The sequence below is a fragment of the Astatotilapia calliptera genome, chromosome 13 (genome assembly GCF_900246225.1).
Source record: "Astatotilapia calliptera chromosome 13, fAstCal1.2, whole genome shotgun sequence".
Classification (NCBI taxonomy): domain Eukaryota; kingdom Metazoa; phylum Chordata; class Actinopteri; order Cichliformes; family Cichlidae; genus Astatotilapia; species Astatotilapia calliptera.
In genome coordinates, this window is record NC_039314.1 from 4,349,366 (window position 1) to 4,374,784 (window position 25,419).

A 25,419-nucleotide genomic window follows, 5' to 3' on the forward strand; every position below is an offset into this window, starting at 1 on the left:
CAGTGGAGACTTGGATCAGTGACAAACACTACCTTCAGATTAAAAGAATCAACTTTATGTACCTTTCTGTCGTTTCTGGATGATTGAGCATGCTTTAAGAAAGTTTTCAGCATGTTGTATTAGCAAAAAGGACAATAGTCTAGCTCACAGCATGTTGGGGTAGCAGCAAAGCTCAGTCGGATTACTTTTAATGACACATAAACAATCAAAACAATAATTGTGCATGTTTACAGCAAACTGATTTGGATAGTTGATGACTTTAATATGTTCACATTAAAATGTAACTTATTAATTTTCTGTTATTCCCCCCACAGAGGGAAATCTGTTTCCCTATGGAGATGATGTCGGGGATAATGAAGTAAACATAGACACAGAAGATGGAAATTCTCCATATATCACACCACCAATGGGCTTCCCCTTCATGGGGAAATTGTACGACAGAATTTATGTGAGTTCTTACTACGATTATCTATAAATACTGGAACAAAAGTGCCCAATTTATTATAATGTTGTAGAACGTTCCTTCAAAGTAGCAGCAACTAATGAGTAAATCGTGATGCAAATGCAGTAATATAATAGAAACAACACATTTCAGAAACGAGAATGACATTTTCTTACTTATACATTTGTTGAATTACGCATACTGTACATGCAATGTACTAATTGCAGCAGGGTATTAGCCACAAAATATGCAAATAATGTAGATTTTACTTAAAGGTTTACAGCAGTGGGAGTTCTTGCACTCAGCTCTTTATAATGAAGTAAATATAGTGAGGAGAGCAGTAAAATTAGCCATAAATATCGAGTTTCATAGGAGAAGATTGGTATTTTAATGTGTGTCTGATATTGTCTCTCCTTTTGTTTTCTTAGTTTTCTGATAATGGGCTTGTCCAGTTTCAATCTGTTGTTGAGAATGAGCAGTATCTCCTCCCATCTCCTTTCGCCAGTGGTTTCCCTGACCACATGAACTTGACTTTGTTAGCTGTGTTCTGGGATGATGCAGACCTCACTCAAGGGAATGGACGGCTCCTCTATCAGGTTCAATGCCATCAGATGTCATTGTTGAGCTAGGATCAAAATGACTTTTGAAGTTCATTTTACATGATTTTGTTTGGTTGAAACAATAAAGTAAAACCGAGACAAAGAACAACCTAGTTTTCTTTTAAAGAGATACAGCTTACAGAGCAAACTCACCACGGTGTACTTGCTTTGTTTTAATACTCCCTTTCTTGTTAAATGTTAGGAATACCACACACGGAATGTGTCAGATGTCTACTCCCAGGTAGTGGTTAATCGTACGGCTGAGGAAGTAACAAAATTTGAGCACCTGAAAAACAAGCCAGCTTTTACCCCTGCCTGGATCCTCAAAATCACCTGGGACGATGTGATGCCTGTCTCCTTCCAGAAGGTCAGCTTCTCAGAGGTGAGTGTCAGCCAACACTTGCATTCTTATTTTATATGGACATGTCACACAAACATTGCATATGGTCATAATCAGTAGTTTCATAAGAAAGCAAGATAAAAAGAGCAAAAGTGGGTTTTGATGTTAATGATGTTTGTAAAAGTTTTGCTTTATTATACTATTTTCAAAACTACCAAACTCCGTCTCACAACAATGCAGTAACATGCTTTTTTGTGTGTGTGTTTTTTTACTATAATACTGGGCTAAATATGTTCACATTCATAGTGTTTACTGGAAAAGTTAATGACCAGTTTATAATCTGAACCTCTGATTCAGGCTCTACCTGTTCCTGAAAGCTCTTATGTACCAGTTCCAGTAAAAGGTTTGATTGAGCAGGGAGTGCAACTGGTTACTTGTCAGATTGACCTCATTTACGTGTTATTCTTTTATGAAACGTGAGCCTTTTGAACAGTAAGCTGAAAGAAAGGCATTCAGTCCTGAGTCCTGGAACATGCTGTTTTATTTAGCTCTGGTGCCACCTTGGGGCTGTGTTGCCCTGAAGGACTTGAATGCAGAGTGCAGTGATATCTGCTGCCACCAGTCTTCATCAGATCACTTTTACACTGTATCTAAGCTCTTGTTGCTCTTTTGTACTGACAATACTAGAAGCAAAGTACATCAAAACAAAAGCACACATTTATTAGCCACTTTGAATAAGTGATTGAATTCATTAAATTTACTTTTTGTTGCAACATGTTGAGTTAGTTAAAGTTTGTTATTTTTAGAGCAACACTTTCCAGTGTATCCTGACCACAGACGGAGCGCGTTCCTTTGCCCTCCTGCGATACGGGGAGATGAAATGGGGCCCAGGTCAGAGAAAATACCACGATGCTCTTATCGGCTACACAAATGGAAAGCTGTCTATCAAGGAAATCCCAGTCCCTCCTGAAAACCTCTTTGGCCCTGGGGGAAGATACAGGCCTCAGCAAGTGAAAGGAACCATGGGGAACTTAGGCCAGCTGGTCTATGATTTGACAGGACCGACGGGGTCAGACGTAGATCCTGGCTTCAGGTGCCAGGAGTGGGCAGTGATGGAGCCTGATCCTGATGAGTGGACAAAAGGGCTGCCTGCCTGTCCCTGCACACGGAACCAGGTTCTGGAGGATCTGTTATTTATGCAGGATACATCTGTGCCTAGTCCAACTGTGGTGAAGCTGAGGGGTCAGCGGTGGGGGAGTGCACAGGGGCAGACCTTCCGCTCAGTCCTGTCCAATATATATGGCTCAGGGAAGAGGTGTGTGTATGAACCTGATGGTGCCCTGCTAGCTGGATACAATGAGCGCTACTTCTCTGGATACAGCATACAGAAACATATTGGTAATACAGGCATTTTCAGCCACAAAACTAGTATAACTACTAACTAACATATTAGTGTAATGTACAAACTTGTCACGGCCGCTTGATGAAATAACACGACTATGCTATTTTATTAAACTTCTCTCTTCAGATGACGATCTCCTGCCCTTTCAGTGGTGTTGTATGGAGTCTCCACTTTGCCACTTTTACCTCGACAAGAGGCCGCTGGACCGCTGTCAAGGTTACAGCTGGACTAGACCTGACGGCTTCACCCAATCCAGGAAGGTGACACAGGGTATAGGTGAGCGGCTGCTCCATTTTAAGAAAAACTAATACATATCAATCTGTCTGTATAAGTAAGTGTCACGGCTGAGAAGCCGGTGTGTTTTTGATGTGGACCCAAGTGGATGACCGTTAACAAAAGGCGAGTCGTTTATTTTGCCCAAAAACATGAATACAAAAGGCAAAAAATGAACAGTGACGAAAACTGAAACGAAAACCCAAACTAGTAAAACCTAGAACTTTCAAAATAAAACAGAAATATAATGGAATGTAGACATGACAACACAAGCTTGACAGTAGACATGGAAACACAAACACATGACTCACTGGGGAAACAGAACAAAAAGAGAGACATACTGGAACAGATAAGGAAGACAAAAGCACGGCATAACTACACGTTAAACATAGAGGACGCCCATATGGAAACGATATACATAAATCTTATAAAGTTTCTTGCGTGAAACTTGTATGAAAAGCATACAAGAGTGAAAACAGATATAAGATCCCTTGAAAAATTATATAAATGAAACTTGTATGTTTTGGATACTTACTAAAACAGTATATGAAAGTAATGAGGAAGTGGCCACTTTCATGAGTAAATCATATAAGCCTGATATGATTCACTATATGAAGTAAGCCAAGTCTTTTTTTCTATTTCTTTTCCATATGGGCAAGACAGACAGAAGACTGGAAAATACTCATAAACACATGGATGAAATAAAAACTAGAATAAAACTCAACTAAACCCTGACTAAATAATAACACAAAAACTTAACATTATTGCAATCTAACATAAAAAAATCTAAAAGCTGGGTCACAGGCTCAGCCCCTGACAGTAAGATGTGAAAAACTTTTTAATTTCTCAATCCTCCCCCCGTGCAGCAATGGTGTATGGCAGCCTCCATTTCATCACCTTCGATGGGAGAACGTACTCCTTCAAGGCCCTGGGAGAGTTTGTGATATTGCGTCTCTCATCTGCCACCGGCTCTAATATCTTCACCCTGCAAGGACAGATTGACAGGCTACACCCAGACGCGAACAGGATCACTGAAGTCCCAGCGGTGGTGCGCATGGCTGCCTTCTACCAAGGCATTGGCAAGGTCAGGATAAGAGCGAGAAAGTCTGTGTGCGCTAAAGGAATAGCTCCAGTTGGGAAAGCATACATATTCACTTCTGGGAGTTAACTCAGGAGATGGATTTTTAGCTTAAGCGAGATTTTCTAAGCTAAACTTATCATCTCCACTTCATTATAAAATGCACATGGCAGTAATCCTCTAACTTTCGGGAAGTAAACAGATGATTACACTTTCTTTATTTTCCATAAAAGAGTAGAAATCTGCTGCACATAGATCTATATCAATTTGACTGAACATGTGCGATCATCTCTGTTGTGGCAGGTACATGAGGTTCAGTGTCAAAATCTTTAGGCAGTAATGAATTTATCTGAAATCTTAATTCCATATTTTTCCTATGCTTCTTTCGTTGCAAGATGCATGCAGGCTTAAATAGATATTAGATGATACTGTTGATATTCCATGGATGAACCAAGCTCCAGATAAACATTTGAAATTTTCAGATTGAATGGAGGAGTTCAGAGAAGGACAGCAGACTGCGAGTTTTGGTGGATGACGTTGAAGTCCCAGTCACCGTTGGTAATAATCACCACACACATCTCAAGTGTATATTTTTATTCTTTAAGTGTACTAGAGAAGCTTTGCATGCCGCTGGTGGGTGAGGAGTCTGTGATCACAGCCTGAGCCGTGTGCCTGAGATGACCAAATAAGGCTCATTCAAAGTGAGCAAAGTGAACCAGTTGGCTCAGAGAGATTTCCTTGTTATTACCTCATTATTTTAAATTTTCAACACATTTAATACAATCATCCATCACTGTAACAGTGTATACATGACTAAAAAGGAGGAAAAGCAGTAATAATAGATCCCTTTTAAAAAGTATGTAACAATTATATAACAGTAAATCAGGCACGTGTATGAAGTATTACAGATTTGAAACCTATTATAAACAACACATTACAGTCGTAACTATATGATGCATATATGTTTGCTGTCCATTCAGGTCTTGTACATGCCAGTAAGAATAACTTTGCAGTGCGCTGTACCGAACTGCAACGCTGCGCGGCTGTGTATGCCAACGGCCTCCACGTGGTGGTGTGGCGAAGTGGGGGTAGCAATCAGCTGTGCGCCTTAGTGGAGGTTCCTGAGACCTTCTTCAACCGCACCGTGGGTCTCATGGGCCTCTGGAGCGCCAACCCCTCTGATGATTTCCTCATGTCCGATGGCAAGGCCATTCGCTCGACGGATGTCAGCACCCCTGCAGAGGAACAACTGCATCTCTTTGGTTTGTCCTGTGAGTGGATCATTGCTGTTTTTAGAAACAGGTTGGGGCATTTTGAGAATTAGCTTAATACAAATCATTTCTGAGAGGAGTGTTTTTATTTGATGTTCATCAGTTTGTCTGAAGCACAACTCCAAATGAATGCTATGCTGCCACTAGGTGGCCATTTCTGGCCCAAAGATAACAGGAGATGAAGCATAAAACAGAATTTGCTCATTTTAATGGTGTATGTGTACTTTTAAACGATGCAGTATAATTTTAATCGTGTGTGTGTGTGTGTGTGTGTGTGTGTGTGTGTGTGTGTGTGTGTGTGTGTGTGTGTGTGTGTGTGTTTAGGGGCAGTCCCAGGCCCAGAGAGCCTATTGTCCTCTCTAACTCCTATGAATTCACTGGTGGTCACCCCCACTGAGAACCTGCTGAAAAGCATCAGTCCTGCTGAGATTGAAGAGCTGACAAGAACCTGTAAAAGCAGCATGCAATGTGTCCATGACACACTAGCAGCCGGTGTTCCTGAACTGGGCCAGGAGACTCTGAAAGCTGAGACAGAATTTCAAAATCTGGCCCTGATCAAAGGTAAACTCGTCTGAACTCGTCTCTAAAAAACAATGGTGCATTTTTATCACTGACCTGTAATAATTAGATACAGTGTTTTTGTGATCTGGCAGGTAACATGCCTCCCATAGTGACACAGCCCACAGTGATCCGCTCTCAGGTCAAATCCCAGGTCAGCGTTCAGATCATCGCTGAGGATGCCAACAGAGACAACATCACTTATTCGCTGCTCTTACCCAGGCCTCCCCAAGCTTCGATCAACAGCGGTGAGACACCTACTCAGACTCTCCGTAACGTCAACAGATGACATGTTGACATTTGTTAGAGGGATGGAGAGGCTGCCGCTGTAGCCGGCAGTGCAGTCTGTCAGCAGATGGGACATTTCAGAGCTGAGTCAGTAGACTGTAATGCTGAGAGTGACTAGCACAAGACACAAAATACACAAAACATGAAAAAATATGAATGGCTGTTTCAGTGATGTAGGTGTTTACAGCCTCTTGTGTTCTCTCCTGTCCAGGTAATGGCTACCTGACTTGGACCCCTCTAAGTACCCAGCCTGTCCAGCTGAGCATCAAGGTCAGTGACAAACTGGGCAGCTCCCTCTTCACTCCCATCCTGCGTGTCTGCAACTGCCTCAACGGAGGAACGTGCCAGTATGACAGCATCACTGAAAACCATCTGCAGGGAAAGTTTCAGGTGCTCTATTGTCTCAGTTGAGCTGACACTTTCATCTAACTGCAGCATTTCTTGTCATGGCATTCATAATTTCTGTTTACAAAATTGCAGCTTTGTGCCAGTGTCAACTTTGAACAGCGATAAGCAGGTGTAACTGAAGATGATGTAGCGGCAGCCCTGACAAGAACTCATAGTATACTGAATGTTAATCATCCCTAAACGAACAAAAATATATGTATTTATATCCTCCTACTCTTTGACTAGGAGGTGTCACAACACAGGCAACTGTAGCCAGTGTTGCCAACTTAGCAACTTTGTCACTATATTTAGTGGGTTTTCAGACCCCCTTAGCAACTAGCGACAAATCTGGCTACTTTTTCTGGTGTTATTGGAGACTTATTTATGACGACCTTTTGACGTGAAAGCGCATATCGCTCTTCTCAACAAGCAGCGGTGCTGCCGTGGGCACCTCACCCGTGCCAAAGCGCTCACGGGCAGAGGATAGTCCTCCCCCAGCTGCTATGAGGGCAGCAGATGTTCACACCTGTGGGTCCAAACTGCAAATGAATCGCACATGAGCGAAGCCGCTGTAAAAGAAAACGCAGTCAGTTCTTTTACTGTTATGCCGTTTTGTGGATCACAAGGTTTAGAACTGCTTATAAACACACACACACACACACACACACACACACACACACACACACACACACACACACACACACACACACACACACACAAAGTAACTCCACCAGAGTGCCTTTTTCAGGTAACTTTTGCCGGTGGAAGCCTTGATAAAGGAGCAAGGTTGGAATTGTTACATTAAAAAAACAATAATTACTAAAAGAAATTTAATTTGTAGTTCTAAATAATTCTAAATGCATTTAGGATGTTTTTTATTCACTTTATGTCTCTTCCACGACGTTATTTTTCTCTCCTACAATGTAGGTTACAATTACATTAGCATGACCAACTATGCAAATTAGGCGATGATGTCATTTAGCAACTTCTAGTGACTTTTAGGACAACCAATAGTGATTTTCCTTACTGAGGACTTGGCAACACTGACTGTAGCTAATAGCTGTCTGTTAATACCTCTGCTAACTTAAGTCACTCAACTGGACACTTCAACTATGTTTCTGCTGTTAATGCCTTTTAGCATTATTAACTGACCAAAAACATGGCTTGATGTTTGATACAGACTCTTCAAAAATTAGTGCTTGGGTTTCTAAACTGTTTAACAGGAATTTGGACCTGTGCAATAGAGGCATACACTTTATGGAGCGTGCTAACCATGCTCGCTAACCATGCTCACTAGTTAGCTGATAGCTTAGCACTACACTCTCTTCTAGGTTGTTTTTTCCCTGAAAAGACTAAATACCTCCTTCAAAATGTCCAGTCCAGTCCTGAAACCAGTGGGCAACCTCACAGTAGCCACAACTGTGTTTTATTTACAGTCTGTGGTTTGGACCTTCTTAAGGAAAGGGCAACCAATCTGAAGAAAGTTAGTTTATTGAAAGGGAGGGCAGCTTTGTGGTGAAATAGGAACGCTATGTGTGATCTACAATGTGCCTAACCTTCCAGGTGGTGGGGTGTCTGTGTCCAACGGGATTCAGTGGGAAATTCTGTGAGAACACTACAGATTTATGTCGAGGCGAGCCCTGCTTCCGAGGAGTGCAGTGCCGATCAGAGTCTGGCCAGTTCACCTGTGGTGAATGTCCTGATAACACTTTCGCTAATGGGAAAAAAGGATACAAGTGCTTTGAAAGTAGTATGTAGATTTTTTTTTACTTGTCAACACATTATCACCTTCTAAAAACCACCATGACTGACCCCATAATTTCACCCTGCACCTTCCTTTTCCCAGACATGTGCATCCCTCCTTTTCCCTTCCCCTGCCACAAATATGCTTATTGCAACAGCACAAAACAGAGCTACACCTGCACATGTATGGAAGGCTTTAATGGAGATGGACACAACTGCACAGGTAGTGAGCACTCAGCACTCGAGCATGAATAATAATGCAGCTTTTTAAAACGTCTTCACTTCATTCTTTGTGTCTGTATTATAGATGAAGACGAGTGCGAAGAGATTCAGAACTGTCAAAATGCCAAGTATGAGTGTAAGAACAAGCTTGGCACCTATGAATGCATCTGCAGATATAAAAACTCCAAGGATGATAAAGGATGTGGTACGTTCACCCTCACATGTAGTGGACTATTGTGGCAGTCAAAGTCTAAATGTCCATAAATGCATTAGAGTGAGTCAGATGACAGTTTGCAGATACTCATGTAGCTCTAGACAGGTGTGTAATTTGTCAGTTGTGTAATGTGAGGAATAAACAGTTTTGCGCACAAATAGCAAGCCCCAGACATTATATTTAATATTAATATTTACACTTATAAGTGTAGAGGCTGACACAATGCACTTATTTAACCTATAAGAAAAAATTGTCTTGAGAAAAAATAAAAAACTAAATAGGTTTTTCTAAGTCTTAATGAGATCTTAACCAGTTTCATATGGAGAAGTTTTTACTTAGCGAGTGAGTTGGTTAATGACTAGTTAGTGACAAAGAGTACTTCCTCTTTTTGATGACCCTTTTAAACTTTCTTTGAACTGTGGAAACTTTAACAGGTGTTCAACACATAGCTTCCACTGTAGTTACTATAATACCTCTAAAGTTACAGCAGGAAATCAAATAAATGTACACGCACTAGATTCAAAAAGCTTCAACAACCCTGAAACAGCAAATGAATCCAAACCATTTATCGTCTTTTACTTGGAACCTATCCCAGCTAGGGGAGGTCACCAGTCTGTCGGCTATCACAAGAGACAAATGAGCATTCATGCTCACATTCACATCTACAGATGTAGCTGACATACATGTCATTGGTCTGTGCATAGGAGGAAGCTAGAATACCTGCGAGAACATGGGAACTCCACATGTAATAAATACAACAGAGGATTTAAATCCAGGACCTATTTGCTATTCAGTTCAATTCAATTCAGTTTTATTTATAAAGGGCCAAATCAAAACAACAGCAGTTGCCCCACGGTGCTTTATATTGTAAAGTAAAAACCCTACAATATTCGAGAGAAAACTCCAACATTCAGACAACCCTCTATGAGAAAGCCCATGTCACTTTATAATGCTGGGTACAAAATGATTGTTTGGCTAAGGATAGTACAGATGTGCAAACATCCTCTTGCCAGCTGATACGACTCATATTGAAGCTGCTGACAGCTGGATCATGCTAAAGGAATTCAACTCTTCAATTCAGTTTTATTTATACAGCGCCAAATCACAACACTGTTGCCTCAAGGCGCTTTATATTGTAAGGTAGACCCTACAATAATACATACGGAGAAAAGGCCAACAATCATATGACCCCCCCTATGAGCAAGCACTTTGGCGACAGTGGGAAGGAAAAACTCCCTTTAAACAGGAAGAAACCTCCAGCAGAATATTAAATTCCGTTCTTTTGAATTCTTTTGGCGACAGAGAAAGACTGAACTCAGAGTGGTCAAGCAGAAAAAATAATCTTTATTTTGCATTTCCGGAAATGGAGACCCGAACACACGAACACACACGCTCAGGTCTGAATTCTTTGCCAGCTAAATCCGTATTTCTGCACTACGTCACACCGACACACAGTTTACTTAGTTCCGCTTTTTGTTTCTGGTTTATTAATATGCCTGTGCAGCTCTGCGCTAAAACTTCCTGTTCTCTGCAAAAGCATGCAGTTTCCTGTCAGTACTTTTGGCTCAGATTCTACTCAGAGTTGGCCCTTTTAGACTGGAAGCAAACTATATTAAAAGCAAGTAACAATAAGCACTAAATAAGCACTAACAATATATTAATTTTGTGACAAGAACCAGGCTCAGGGAGGGGCGGGGCCATCTGCTGCGACTGTTTGAGGGTGAAGAGCGGAAGATAGGGTAAAAGACTCACTGTTGAAGAGAGTCAGAGATTAATAGTAACTAATGTTTAAATGCATAGTGACATATAAACACCAAGAGAAAAGAGGTGAATGAAGAGGAAACCCCCAGCAGAATAGATATATTGCAGCGTAACTAAATGAGGATTCAGGGTCACCTGATCTTATCAAAAGGGAAAGTTTTAAACCTAATCTTAGAGATATAGTGCTCTACATACTGCACTGTGCAGCTGAATTCAGGAATCAAAACAGGAATCCAAAACTGGATTATGACCATGACACTTTCTAAATATGCTCTAACTCATGGTGCCTACTTCCATCATTTATGTACAGCCTATTGATGAAACTGACTCTCTTAAAAGTGATGGAGTATTACAATCACCTCCACACTCAGAAAGGCACAAATTGAAGTTGCTGTAGTCTCTGCATATGTAAAAACTGTAGTTGTGCTCTACAGCAGAGCATACCTGCTGGTTTATTATAACTCAGCTAATGTGTTTCTCTGCAGGTGACTCTCCTAATCCCCCAGGTAAGCGCACCCATATAGTTTCCCCTGTAGCTTCATCACAGCTCACCTGTTCCTCTGGTGTTTTATGGAAAATTATTATAGCAAAGATGCTTAAAGCTGCTCTCTCTGCCGACAGGCTATAACATGTTCAATGTCTCTGTGACCTGGAAAAAGAACGCAGCTGGTGGGATCCAACAGGTGTGTTTGTACATCAGAGATGTCTGGTAACACGTTCATCTGTAACAGTAATACAGGTTTATCAGTAGTTTACAATCATAATCTCTTTTTTCTCTCAGTTGAATGAGATGTTAACCAGAGGTTTTACAAACAAGTATTATAACATCACCGAGATCAATCAGGGATTCACACCAGATGTGCTCGAATATCGAATCAAAGTGTCCAGTGACACCCCCCACTGGTACATCACAGACTACCTGACCAGAATCAGCAGCCACTATGGCATCCATGCCATAGAAGTTAATGGTAAAATATCTTTTATCTGTATATGCGCTGTTACTAGTGTGGATGCCGATTATAAACACAGCCAAAGTTTCAAGTAATGAGGTCAGAGCATGCAAGAGTTCAGGCTTCAGACTCCTCTAAATTCCAGGTTTCTCAAAGGTTTTAGCCCACTTGTTTCTGTAAGATGTCAATAATATAGCTGCAAGCAGAGAAGCCACACCCATCCAGCCTTCTGTTTGTGAGGGAAAGCTAATCAGAAGAAAGTTGGTTTATATGCACACAGCTTGTTTAAGACAGACGATGAACTGGAAAGCTGCACGGAGACATGGCACAAGATAAATAAAGATTATTTTTAACTTTTAATCACACAAAAAATCTACTCAACTGGAGTTCAGCATTAAAGACATTAGCATAAACGCTGTTGCATGGACGACACATACATACTCTGACGTCATTATTTGGATATTTATGCGTGTATTTTTGTGTATTTTATTAGCAGAAGCATAACAGTGTTAGTAAGACTGTTTCCCTGCCTACAGACGTGGATGAGTGTAGTAGTAACGAGTATAAGTGTGACCACCCTGCTCTGTGCACCAACACCTACGGTGGCTACCGGTGTATTTGCAACGAGACTGACGTGAATAAACGCCAGTCCTGCATCATAGGTGAGAATCTTGTGTCCGTCCTGGTTCTACATCAAGTTACCAAATTAGTAACCTTCAAAACGCTGCTCAGGTTGCATAGCAACCATTGTTTGATAGAAATCTCACTCGTCTTCCTTTTACTGAGTTGTATGTGTTGTGTCTGAGGCTGAGAGATCACGGGCCTGTAAAGACAAGACAAAGTTTTTTATTTGGCTCATTAGTGGCTGATCTATTACAGAAAGAGGCCGAGTGGGAGACACAGAGGTAGACCTGGTCCTGGGGCTGGTTCTGGGCATCTGCATCCCTCTGCTGCTGCTGCTGCTCCTGGCTGTTCTGGCCTGCGTCTTCTGCTGCCGCAAGAAGACTGTTACTGGAGAGTGAGTGACACGAGCTTATATACAGTTTTAAATTTATACATAACATGAATGCAAACTGAAGTATAAAAGTTAGAGTTTTCATTGACTAACACTACATTTTGATAGCTAAGAATTAATGTTCCATGAACTCACTGCCCTTTAAGATCCAAGAATAGCGGCGTTAATTTCCAGTGTTTCTTTTTTTTCATTCATATGACACTGTTGTCTCCTGGCGCACAGTGAGCACCATGCATCAGGCCTCATGTGTTCTGGTCTGTAATGAGCTTTACAGCCTCACAAAAGCTGTGCTGAGACAAAGCCTACAAATTAGCCAGACCTTCGTGGGGCACTAAAACTCTAATGAATAAATATAAAACACGCTTTCAGGTGGGTCAGCAGCTCCTTTGGGCAGGGTGAAACGAGGTTTATTGCAGGTCATCAAAAGATATACTGCTGCAAGGAGTGACCGGGCCAACATGCACATACACTGCTTGCGCACAAACACAGTTACACACTGTGCATTTCAAGGTACAGTAGTCAAGTAGGTCTGCCCAGAGACAATCTTCTGCAGCAACTTGAAGGCTTTAAATCCTGTCTGCTGTTCTGCTGCTGCAGCACTGTCGTCCTCCTATTTAACTTCTCAGTTGGAGTACAGACTGCCCACTCTACTGCTATATTAAACAAAGACACTTCCTACTAACAGCTTTGGGCCGAGTTATGAAACTGCACTTGGGTAACACTGAGGAATAGTTACGGGTACAATAAAGCCTAAACCAGTGTATTGATGGGAGGAGAACATTCATCGGTGGAACAAATCATTCAGGTTTTATTTATAATTAGAGACAATGTTGGCTTTCAGCAAAATGTCTAAAACAGCACTGTGAATCAGTCAGCTATTGCAATGTTCTAAAGCAGGGATGTCAAACTCATTTTACATGGTGGACCAAATGTATCTAAAATAGATGTATAAAATTACAGCAAAAGTTTGGTTGCTAGTTTTTTGCTAATTCACAGAATAATTTTTGTTTTTTAACCTATTCTTTAGTTGCTTTAGTGCAGTATGAATGACCACGTGGGAGGTCTTGATCAGTAGGAAAACCTGTAAAACTTATGAAAACACAGTTAGAAGTCCAAAATCTCTACCCTTCTTAACATTTTCCAGTTGGAGTCTTTTGTGGGCTAAATCTAACCCCGGGTCTTATGTTTGATGCTCCTGTTTTAAAGAAATAGCTTAAACCTTTTTTGAAAGGGAAACTACTGACTACTATTTTCTTGTGTGCTGACTTACCTGAGAAAGTTACTACGTTTATATCTGTGTGGTAAATATGAAGTTACAGAGAGCAGGAACGTAGCTTAGCATGAAGGCAGGCAATGGGGAAACTGCTAGCTGCTAGCTTTATGTATAATTTGGTATTGAAAATATACCCAGTATATCAGGTATCGAATTTTGTTACATGTTGATGTTAGATGTAGGTGTTGGGCACTGGGGGCACAGGCTTCAGAGTGGTCACTGTTAGACTAACGAAGGCATGAGGTCAGAAGGGTGTGTCCATGGACTATGATGTTCACAGATCACATTGTAATTTGAGAGCATGAAAGGCAGTGGAAACAAGACTGAATACATGTATGTGAATAAGAGGGCAGCAGTATCTAAAGTCATGTAACAGTGAACGTACAAGGACTAGAGGTAGTAAAGATGGATGAGTTAAATAGCTGGGGTCAACCATCCAAAGCAACAGATGCAATGCACAATGAAGACAGTGTGGATGGGGTGGAGTGGATGCAGACGAGTATTAAGGGCGGTTAATGACAAAAGGATAGAAAGTTAGAAAGGGTTGACATGGTTTGGACATTTGAAGAGGAGGGGTAGCAGATATACAGGGAGTGCAGAATTATTAGGCAAGTTGTATTTTTGAGGAATAATTTTATTATTGAACAACAACCATGTTCTCAATGAACCCAAAAAACTCATTAATATCAAAGCTGAATGTTTTTGGAAGTAGTTTTTAGTTTTAGCTATTTTAGGGGGATATCTGTGTGTGCAGGTGACTATTACTGTGCATAATTATTAGGCAACTTAACAAAAAACAAATATATACCCATTTCAATTATTTATTTTTACCAGTGAAACCAATATAACATCTCCACATTCACAAATATACATTTCTGACATTCAAAAACAAAACAAAAACAAATCAGCGACCAATATAGCCACCTTTCTTTGCAAGGACACTCAAAAGCCTGCCATCCATGGATTCTGTCAGTGTTTTGATCTGTTCACCATCAACATTGCGTGCAGCAGCAACCACAGCCTCCCAGACACTGTTCAGAGAGGTGTACTGTTTTCCCTCCTTGTAAATCTCACATTTGATGATGGACCACAGGTTCTCAATGGGGTTCAGATCAGGTGAACAAGGAGGCCATGTCATTAGTTTTTCTTCTTTTATACCCTTTCTTGCCAGCCACGCTGTGGAGTACTTGGACGCGTGTGATGGAGCATTGTCCTGCATGAAAATCATGTTTTTCTTGAAGGATGCAGACTTCTTCCTGTACCACTGCTTGAAGAAGGTGTCTTCCAGAAACTGGCAGTAGGACTGGGAGTTGAGCTTGACTCCATCCTCAACCCGAAAAGGCCCCACAAGCTCATCTTTGATGATACCAGCCCAAACCAGTACTCCACCTCCACCTTACTGGCGTCTGAGTCGGACTGGAGCTCTCTGCCCTTTACCAATCCAGCCACGGGCCCATCCATCTGGCCCATCAAGACTCACTCTCATTTCATCAGTCCATAAAACCTTAGAAAAACCAGTCTTGAGATATTTCTTGGCCCAGTCTTGACGTTTCAGCTTGTGTGTCTTGTTCAGTGGTGGTCGTCTTTCAGCCTTTCTTACCTTGGCCATGTCTCTGAGTATTGCACACCTTGTGCTTTTGGGCACTCCAGTGATGTTGCAGCTCTGAAATATGGCCAAACTGGTGGCAAGTGGCATGTTGGCAGCTGCACGCTTGACTTTTCTCAGTTCATGGGCAGTTATTTTGCGCCTTGGTTTTTCCACACGCTTCTTGCGACCCTGTTGACTATTTTGAATGAAACGCTTGATTGTTCGATGATCACGCTTCAGAAGCTTTGCAATTTTGAGACTGCTGCATCCCTCTGCAAGATATCTCACTATTTTTGACTTTTCTGAGCCTGTCAAGTCCTTCTTTTGACCCATTTTGCCAAAGGAAAGGAAGTTGCCTAATAATTATGCACACCTGATATAGGGTGTTGATGTCATTAGACCACACCCCTTCTCATTACAGAGATGCACATCACCTAATATGCTTAATTGGTAGTAAGCTTTCGAGCCTATACAGCTTGGAGTAAGACAACATGCATGAAGAGGATGATGTGGACAAAATACTCATTTGCCTAATAATTCTGCACTCCCTGTATTGAACAACAGATGTTGAAGCTGGAGCTGCAAGGCAGGAAGAGAAAGCGAAGACCACAGTGAAGATTCATAGATGTAGTGAAGGAGGATGCTAGCGCTAGGGTGAGACAGATAACCCCTTCCCCTTCTTTATGAGCAGCCAAAATAAGAAAACTGGTTCACAGGTGCAGGGAATTAGAGCTGTGAGGAAGACACACATTATTTGCGCTTTCTTTATGAGCTTGCTTTGTCTTTAATTCATGCAACTGACTTTTAGGTTGTGTATTTTTCATCTAAAATATTGACTTTAGTTTTTTCATCTCAATGGACTGGAAATGACTTCAAATTCCCAAACATGTTTTTGTTTATTTATTTATTGCTAGTTGCTAGATTCTGGTTCACAGAGTGCTCCAGGAAAGAAAGCAAGAAAGTTACAATTTACACCTTATTTTTTGGACTTTATGCGCCTTATAATCACCGGTGATTATAAGGCGCATAAAGCGAAACAAAACTGTCAGATAAGTCGAACTTTATTCAACTGATTCAAAATAACTCTCAACATTGTTCAGTTGTAACACAAAAAGTGTAGAACAATACACTCGCTTTTTCAGTTCATTCCTCTTCCACAAATCCATCAAATTCTTCATCTTCAGTGTCTGAGTTTGACAGTTGGGGAATTTCAGCGTGTCTCTTAACAGGTGCCATTTCGGGGTCCTTATACACACACCATAATATTATGTTGAAGCACAGTAGGTATTACTCTGCAAGACTCCTGACTATAGTAGCAGTAATGCTCCGACAATCTAGCGGTGCGGCTTCATAGCTTACCAAAGTACCACATAAAATCAGTTCGAGGTCAGTAAGCACAACCAGAATTAATACATAAGGCACACTGTTGATTTTTGAGAAAATTAAAGGATTTTCAGTGTGCCTTATAGTGTGGGGGGAAAAAACTGTATTTTGAAATGTCTTCTTCAAAAAAAACCAACAACAAAAACTGTAGTTTTTGATCTTTTTAAGCTTTTTATATTATGTGTTTTTTATGTAGTCCTTTCGATGACCTGATATATCCAGATAAATATTAAATATATATCTGTGTGTGTGTGTGTGTGCGTTAAAAAGTGCACCGCAGATCTGTTTATGACTTCCGCACGGACGTAGAGCATCCAAACAAGGTAATAGAGTGGCTTGCTGTTGGTTTTCTGAGGCCCAGGATGTAGAGCAGATCAGCTACTGACTGGAAGGTTGGTGGTTCGATCCTTGGCTTCCCCAGTCTGCATGCCAAATATCCTTGGGCAAGATACTAACCCCAAGTTGCTCTCCGATGTGTCCGTCAGAGTGTGAATGCATTCACTGAAGTGCAATTGGTGAGATTGCACTTGAGGATATATTGTATGAGTTGGTGTGAATGGGTGAATGAGGCATGTTGTATGCACACTTTGAGTACTCCGAGAGTAGAAAAGCACTATATAAGAGTCTGACGTTTGCCATTTACCAAGAGACAGGGAGGGGACGGTACAAGCATTCTGAGATTGTTAAAGTAAAGTGAACAATAAAAATCCAGGGAGGTAGTTATCATGTTTTCAGAGAAAAACAGATACTTGGATTACTTAATAATATGATTGTAGTCCTTATGATAGAGCAGCTATAGTTTTATTTCCTTCTTTTCACTTTTTCCATCAGGCTGCATCAAATATCTTATAAAATCAGCTCTGGATATAACATTTCAACACTCCGACTGCAGTTTAGACTGAGCAATATCACAAAATTAACTCTAATAAAGAAACAAACAAAGGGTCTGAGGAGGTTTGCACATTCAATTGGCAGCATTACAAAGAATCACTTGGCAAGATATGTGTTTTTGTTTTGGGTCTGTTATTCACAGAATGACTCATGGTACAGCAGGTTCCACAGCCTGTACCTCATTATCATTGAGGATATACATATTTGCACAAAGAACAACTGTAATTATATACCATCAGACACCAGTGAATGGCTAATCAGACGACGGTGAATCTAGAGAGCCATTCGGGATGTGTGTTTCATGTTTTTAATCAGCTTTAGCCCCAGATTTCAACCTCTTTCAACACTGTGCTGGAGCCTGCATGAATATGCATGAGTCAGTGAGTATTCCACAACAACTGCTGCCCATCCAAACATTTCCATAAATTTGACTGAAATTATTGTCTATTGTGTGGAAACGTGGACGGGTATTAATCAGATTAGAAGAAAATACAGTAGAATCTACAGAGAACACCTGCTATCGATAGAGGTCGATGCTGCAACCAGGCTGTACTACATATGGACCCATTTAATCCAAGACTCTGCCACCATCTCCTTGTCTGGAAAAATGCACATATGAATACAGAATCATGACCTGTAGACTGCGGTGATTTCATGTTTACTTCTTCAGTATGACTGGCCTGTGTGTTTTCTTCCAGAATCCCCCACCTGTATCCAAACTACATCCCGGAGCAGTACAACCCTCCACCCTTCAACTATTCAGACCCGGCTCTGCAGTACATTACTCACTGCAGCCCTCGAATCCTGGACAACTACGTACCAAGGCAGCGCCATAGATAGCACACGCTTACAGCTGCATACATCTCACGCACATTTGCATCTTATCAACCACAACATTAAAACCACATACAGTACACAATTGTGTATGCCACCCTCGTGCCCCAGATCACCTCTCAGCCATCAGCGCGTCGACATGGGACCTCTTGATGAGGCGTCTTGTGGTCTCAGCTGTGGATCATTGCGGCTGTGGGCTGTTTTAGGGCATCCTGTGGACTCTGTGGAGTATGAAACTATGGGTCAGCCTCTTTTTGTTGTTATCTTTAAGAAATTGCTGTGAAGTCATGGTGTATTTTTCTGCTGGGGAGGAGGCTGCCGTCGGTGAGGTGCTGGGGCAGAATGTTGTTCATTTCTAGTGTCTTCTCATCTTGATGCACTGTAAGCATGAGGTGTAATTGAGCGCTGGTTTTGCACTTATTTGTTCCTCCGTGCTTGTTGCTTTCACTTCCACTCAGTTTATTCTGTAAAAACAACTTGGTTGGTTAGGGTTAAGGAAGAGATGGTGGTTTTGGTTAAAACGTACCCCCCAGCTATGTTTTTGACACATGACGAGCGACAGGGGATGGCTGCTCAGTGTCTCTTATGCTACATGCGTCAAGGCATCCATGCAAAGGAGAATGAGCGCAAATTAGTCCTGTATGATAAACATCACTAATTCACGCCCCAGGGATGCCAGAGGGCTGTCACTTTCCCTAACAGTGGTTTTAATGTTGTGGCTAATCATTAGGTGTTTAAAAATGTTGAGATGACAGATTTTGATTTATCCCATCACAAAGAAGTAATCAAACCCGAGTGACTTTAAAAGACAGTTATTTCCAATCCTCTCCATTGATCCAGTGAAGGATGTGCCAAGATCGACAGTTTAGAGTCAGAGTCTTACCCAGCAGAATTCGACAACCTCTTGGCTGGAGACGCTGATGAAAAGTAAACCACTGCAGTGGTCCTTGGTTTCCAGCTGATCCAACGCCAACAGCTTGTTTGATAGCAACATTAGCATTTGTCAGAATACCCGATGTCAGGATCTGCTCACAATAAATTAAGTAAAATTAATCCCTACTGGCAAAACCAGCAGCACTCATACCCAGTAAAACACAATGAATTCAATTTGTGTTATTATTCTGCCGAGACTTCAATCCATGAAAAGTAGATGTCGCTGTTTTTTAAAAGGTATTTATCTGCTGTGAAAGTGACACCCTTTATTGTTTATTGATTGACTGTGTCCCAATAAATTTGACAAAGCAAGAGTGATTCAGTGCTGCAGCTGGAAGCTGTCAGTCGTAAAACCTCCCAGACTCTGCAAGTAAGAACCATTTCTAAGTCTAAATAAAATGCCACTTTAGCAACCCTGTGATATTGTTTCAAGAGCGGAAAGGGTGGATGCAATGAATTTTGCTATTGCATCAATCATGTCACTTTATAATGCTGGGTACAAAATGATTGTTTGGCTAAGGATAGTACAGATGTGCAAACATCCTCTTGCCAGCTGATATGAGTCATACTGAAGCTGCTGACAGCTGGATCGTGCTAATAGAATTCAATTATTCAATTCAGTTTTATTTATACAGCGTCAAATCACAACAGTGTTGCCTCAAGGCAACGTAGACCCTAAGGTAGACCCTACAATAATACATACAGAGAAAAAGCCAACAATCATATGACCCCCTATGAGCAAGCACTTTGGCGACAGTGGGAAGGAAAAACTCCCTTTTAACAGGAAGAAACCTCCAGCAGATCCAGGCTCGGGGGGGGGGCTCTCTGCCGTGACTGGTTGGGGCGAGAGAAGGAAGACGGGAAAAACAAGAAGTGAAAAGAAGTGTTTCCTTAAACATTTAAAGGTAATATAGGCGGGTTGCTCACATTCTTAAATCAAGCACTTTATGAGAAAAGAGGACATTAGCCATTATAGTCACCATATCACATTGAAATAATTACAATTAGTGCATCATTCAAAGCTAAAGCAACAGTGCCAGTTAATTAGGAGATGTCATTAAGTTATCAATAAGCATCTGAACTGTGGTGGAAGTACTCTGTCCAGCCTGTGTGCACAGTTAGGAGAATTGAAAATGAGCTTTTCTTCATTCACAGTGTTCATGGAAGTAAGTTAAATTTGAATTCTATGAGTGAATTTTCAGAGTAAAACAACTCATTATGTATTAGCGTATAAGCAGGATAGTGTTGGTCAAAAAAGGTCTAAATTTTAGCTGATTATGTATTTTATGCCATGGATGGTAATAAGGGCGTCAGCCTTTGGGGACATGGGTTTTATGTTATTTAAACAAGTGGACAGTCTAAACAACCACAACAGTCCTGTAGCAGTTTAATCTTTGCTGCCTGTAACAAAGAACCACACCTACTCAACCAATCGGCAGTTAAAAGATTTGTATGCTTGTTAGTTAATATGTTGAACTGAAAGGAGAGGTACTCTGTAATACTGCATGTACATAAAGTTTTGTAAAAACCTTCAGTAAAAGTTCCAAAGTATTATCCACAAAGTGTACTTTAAATAAAATAAGTACTTACAGGCTTAATGCTCCCTTTCTGACTGTTTATTAACTATATCTTTGTATCCTAATGTAAATTAAATGTAACCTCATACTTATATTTCTATACAGCACTTAGCGAAATAGACAGTTATTTTCCAGGATTGCATTTGATTAGTATTCCTTTCACAACTCTTCATGCAATTCCTGCTCCTACCACCAGGGGTCAGAGCTGAGACTTTCCACACAAACTGGCTCAATCACATTTGTTTACGAGCTGGGTCTGAGCAGAAACAGCACTCCCACAGCTTCACATAAACGCACACACAGACAGCCTGACACCTGTTCTGCAGCCTTCATCTGGAAGCGGCTGCAGCATGCAGCAGAGAGAGCTACCCCCTGCAGAATGAGATCATCTGAAAGGGGGCACGGAGCGAGGCAGCCCTGCAGGTCCCTGCCACTGCGGAGACAGACTTGGCCCGCACTCCAGCAAGGGTCAAGGACGCGAGAGCTGCTGCAACTCTCTATCCCGTCACTTCTTTTGCACACCAGAGAAGGTGCTCGTGCACAGAAATGCCCCTGCCTAACCTCTGTGATGCTCGTTGATTCCTCTGGTTTCACTTTCTACAGGGCTGACTGAGAGAGTAAACTGAGATTACACCCACACTACACAGAACATTTGTACGGGGAACTTCTGGAAAGAAAGAAGCACAGACAACAAGCTGAGCTCCTGACCCCTGCGACCCCTGTGCGAAAGCACGGGTAGCACCTGTGAGGATGAATTCACCTTGGCATCGGAGCTTTGTAGTGCCACCTTTCTGGATGGTTCCAAGCAGCACTGTGCTGCTGAAGGCTGCAGTGTTTGAACTCTGCAGCAGACAACCTGGAGGCGAGCCAGTGAGAGAAAGGGTGGAAGGGAGAAGGGCAGAGTTAGACAGAGTCAAGGAAAGAGTTTGTGTTGGGGCGGGCGGGTGGGGGAATTGCAGGAGGGAAAATAAAAAGCCAGCGAGTAAAGATAAACTGTAGTGACTGTAGTGACAGCCAGTAAGTGGTTTTGTCCTTCAGATCCTATCAAATAAAACTACTAGCATGTGCAGGTTTTGTTTTTTGGTGGAGGGGGGTGCATTCCACTTGATTTAGTGCCAGGCTTTACAAACAGTAACACATTTCGGGAGGAGGGGGTAGGAAACTAAGTGCATGCTTAACACTATATCCATTTCATCACAACATGATTGAAATAGGCAGGGAATCACAGGCCCAGACCAAATCCTCTTATACGATTTGAAGCCATTAATCATTTCTGCCTCATGATGTAATTTTGAAAAACAAGTCTTTTCTCAGTAACAGGTAGGCCAGGGTGCCCTATGGGATTGACTCATGAGCGGCTAGCCCATTGTTAGACCTTATATGGCTAATACCCTTATTGAATGGCTATAAAGCCATTCTTGCTGACAGGGAATGGTTTCCAGCGTTACTGAATGGACCAGATGTCTGGCCACTGTGTGCTGGGAACTATTGCTAGTAATCAGGAATTATTTGCAGAGGCTGGTCAGATGTACAGACAGGTGACAGATTAAAGGAAAAACCCAAACCTTTGTTCCTAACAAGGGGTCAAAGTACAGTGACATGTACCTATGGCATGGGAGGGTTTTAATTAGAGGGAAATGCTGTAAATCAATAGAGAGATATTCCAAGTAGTCACCTTTTTTCTCTTTCTATCCTGCTAACAGCGGTCCCTTCCATGTGTCATGATCTTTGCAGGAAACCGATCTCAACCCGCTTGAACACCCAGTGATGCAGTTCAGTTCAGTTTTAGTTGTATGGCACCAAATCACAGCAGTGACTTCAAATTACTTTATATTATAAGATAAAGACCCTACAATAATAGAGAGAAAACTCCAACAATCAGCTCCCTGTGAACAAGCACTTGGCAATAGTGGGAGGGAAAAACTCCCCTTTAACAGGAAGAAACCTCCAGCACAACAAGGCTTTGGGAGGGGCGGCCATCTGCCACAACTGGTTGGGGGTGAGGCGAGGAAGACGGGACAAAAGATACGCTGTGAAAAAGAGACAGAGAGTAATAGTAACTAATGATTAAGTGCAAAGTGATGTATATGCATAGTGAGCAATAAGAGGTGAGTGAAGAAGAACCACTCGTTATATCAGCATATAAGCCTAGACTTAACTTACTGAGGGTTCGGAGTCATTGATCCAGCGCTAACTACTTGTTTTATCAAAAAGGAAAGTTTAAGCCTAAAGTTAAAGAAGCTGGCTCCACAGAAGAGAGGCCTGAAAGGTGAAGGCTCTGCCTCCCATTCTGGGAGAGAATTCACCAAAACACTATAGAAAAATGGTGCTCCATCCCTCCAGCAGAGAGCCACATACTGTGAGAATCAGTGCTAAGGAACAGTGAAGCTATTTCAGACACCTTCTTGAGATACTTGTTTTTCCCTTGAATTTTCTCCTCATAAGAAGATAAAATAAAATACATACATGCACAAAACGCACCCTTCCCCCCTGCTGTTTGACCATCCCTGCATGTCAACATACACAGTTGCATTCAGATGTTCTAACACGCTCTCCAAAGCAAACAGGTGCAGCGCCCGATGTGTACGTTGCTGACACGATGCAAAAACTCTTTTCACTACTGGCTTGACACACGGCTAACAGCCATTCTCTGCCATGAAAGGCAATCCTCTCACTTGGCACTGAAACAGCAGGTGCATTACAAATCCTCATCCATTAAAAATGGCGCCCGCGTCTTTCGGTTACACAGGTAAACATCGTCTCATATTTGTCACCCGCGGTTCACATCCCTCAAAGTCCTCGCACAACTTGCTTGAAAGCTGTTTTGTTTGAGAGCCTATGCCAGCTACCATAGGGCGAGACGCGGAGTACAGCTCGGAGAGATCACCAGTCTGTCGCAGGGCTAGCACATAGGATGTAAATGGCTGTCTCTTAAAGCGCTTTGGGTCCGCTTCTGTTGTTTAAACATGCTATAGGCTATAAATAGCATTTCCAATAAGGTAGTTTATTTAACACAATTCAGTGGGCTGCATACTGAACCTAGAGGATAGAACAAAGTATCCCTCCTATTGTACTGGTATCATTCCAGTACCAATAGCAGCATTGGTATCCATACCATCAATATCTGGATCGATCCACCCACCTCTAAAGCTAACTGCTGTCAGTGGGAAGGAGCATTAACGTGTTGGGGGAAGCAATGTATTAATGAAGATGGAGGGCTGACTTGAGCTGATTTCCACTGAACTAAAGCGAACTTTGACCCCTGCAGTACAGTAATGAAAACTGCAGTATTATAAAAAGAAAACAAGCTCTGGGCTGGGCAGCGTTTGATAAGAAAGCAATACGTGAGGTAGTTACATATTCACAGAGCTGATAAGAAGAGGGGAGACGTAATATGTGCTAGTGCCCTGCAGTGGTTTGAGCATTGTGATTAATCTGAGCAACTAAATAAATAATAAAAAAAAATAATACCCCGGAGTTAACACGATACCCAACATCCATAATGCCAAAACATGCCTGCAACAAATACTGTATAGTGTTCCATGTTAAGCCTAGTGTTCATTTTAAAGCCTGCTTGGCTTACATCATGGAGCCTGGTTTCAAGTTTTATAGACCATTAAGTAACACCTCTTTAGTTCCAGTATGCCCAATCCTTATTAAAATCCAGCCCGTACATACCTTTGACCCGGAACGAGGCGCTCTGAGACCTGGGGGGCATTGAAAGTCACTTTATCAACCAATCAAACAGCCGATACTGCACATTAGATAAAGTGTAGCTATAGAAACCGGGGCAGGAGGCCAAAGTGGAAAGCTATTATGTTTTTGAAATATTTATGGCCCAACAGTGTACCATTGTGTCTAAAAAGGTCTTATTAGAGCAATTCCCCATTGACGTTCCTTAATAACGTGAGAGCTGAAAGCAGTTAAATGTCTGCGGCATTGACAAAAGTGCATAAAAGTCCACATTGTCCTGTTTGCCAAGTGTTTTTAAGGAGACGCAAAGTGAACAGTCATCGCACATGGATCAGCTTAACTGGTTCTTGTGACCGATTCAGGCTTCTGTGCCGTCACCTCTGGCATTGCCTAATCTGCACAGTGACAAAAACCTCAATAGGGGAAAATAACAAAACAGAGTTCAATGAAAAGAATCCAGTACGATTCAGATTAGTTACTTTTTGTTTCGCAATTGCAGAGTGGGCTTGGCCGGCTCATTCTGAGGCTGCTCAGCGGCTCACAGGGCACGATCAACAGCACTTCTGTAAACAGCCCAGATGGAATCGGAAAGCACTCTGGGTCATCATTTCTTCCATATAAATGTGACAAATTCTGCTTATGCTTATAGTGTGACATTCGTCTCTAATAATAAGAAGAACTGGGAGAAAGGCAGGGGGTTGAGG

The 25,419-nt window shown here is 41.7% G+C and overlaps 1 protein-coding gene across 1 annotated transcript; it reads left to right on the top strand.

Moving 5' to 3' along the window:
- The first annotated feature begins 414 nt into the window (after positions 1-414).
- On the top strand, positions 415-20,157 carry LOC113035576 (mucin-4). Its single transcript, XM_026191233.1, has 20 exons — positions 415-448; positions 871-1,038; positions 1,244-1,423; positions 2,188-2,779; positions 2,910-3,059; positions 3,923-4,140; positions 4,617-4,692; positions 5,115-5,405; positions 5,730-5,966; positions 6,059-6,211; positions 6,463-6,641; positions 8,202-8,388; positions 8,485-8,604; positions 8,689-8,808; positions 11,064-11,084; positions 11,200-11,261; positions 11,360-11,546; positions 12,065-12,190; positions 12,408-12,546; positions 18,377-20,157. Exons 1-20 carry the CDS (start codon positions 422-424, stop codon positions 18,516-18,518), a joined length of 3,375 nt encoding a protein of 1,124 aa, XP_026047018.1. The 5' UTR covers positions 415-421; the 3' UTR covers positions 18,519-20,157.
- Positions 20,158-25,419: the final 5,262 nt, after the last annotated feature.

Excerpts from the sequence above, each read along its gene's own strand:
- LOC113035576 (XM_026191233.1), top strand. The coding sequence starts at position 422 with ATGGGGAAATTGTACGACAGAATTTAT. Across the intron at positions 12,191-12,407 it reads ACGCCAGTCCTGCATCATAG|AAAGAGGCCGAGTGGGAGAC; the intron begins GTGAGAATCTTG and ends GATCTATTACAG. Across the intron at positions 12,547-18,376 it reads AAGAAGACTGTTACTGGAGA|AATCCCCCACCTGTATCCAA; the intron begins GTGAGTGACACG and ends GTTTTCTTCCAG.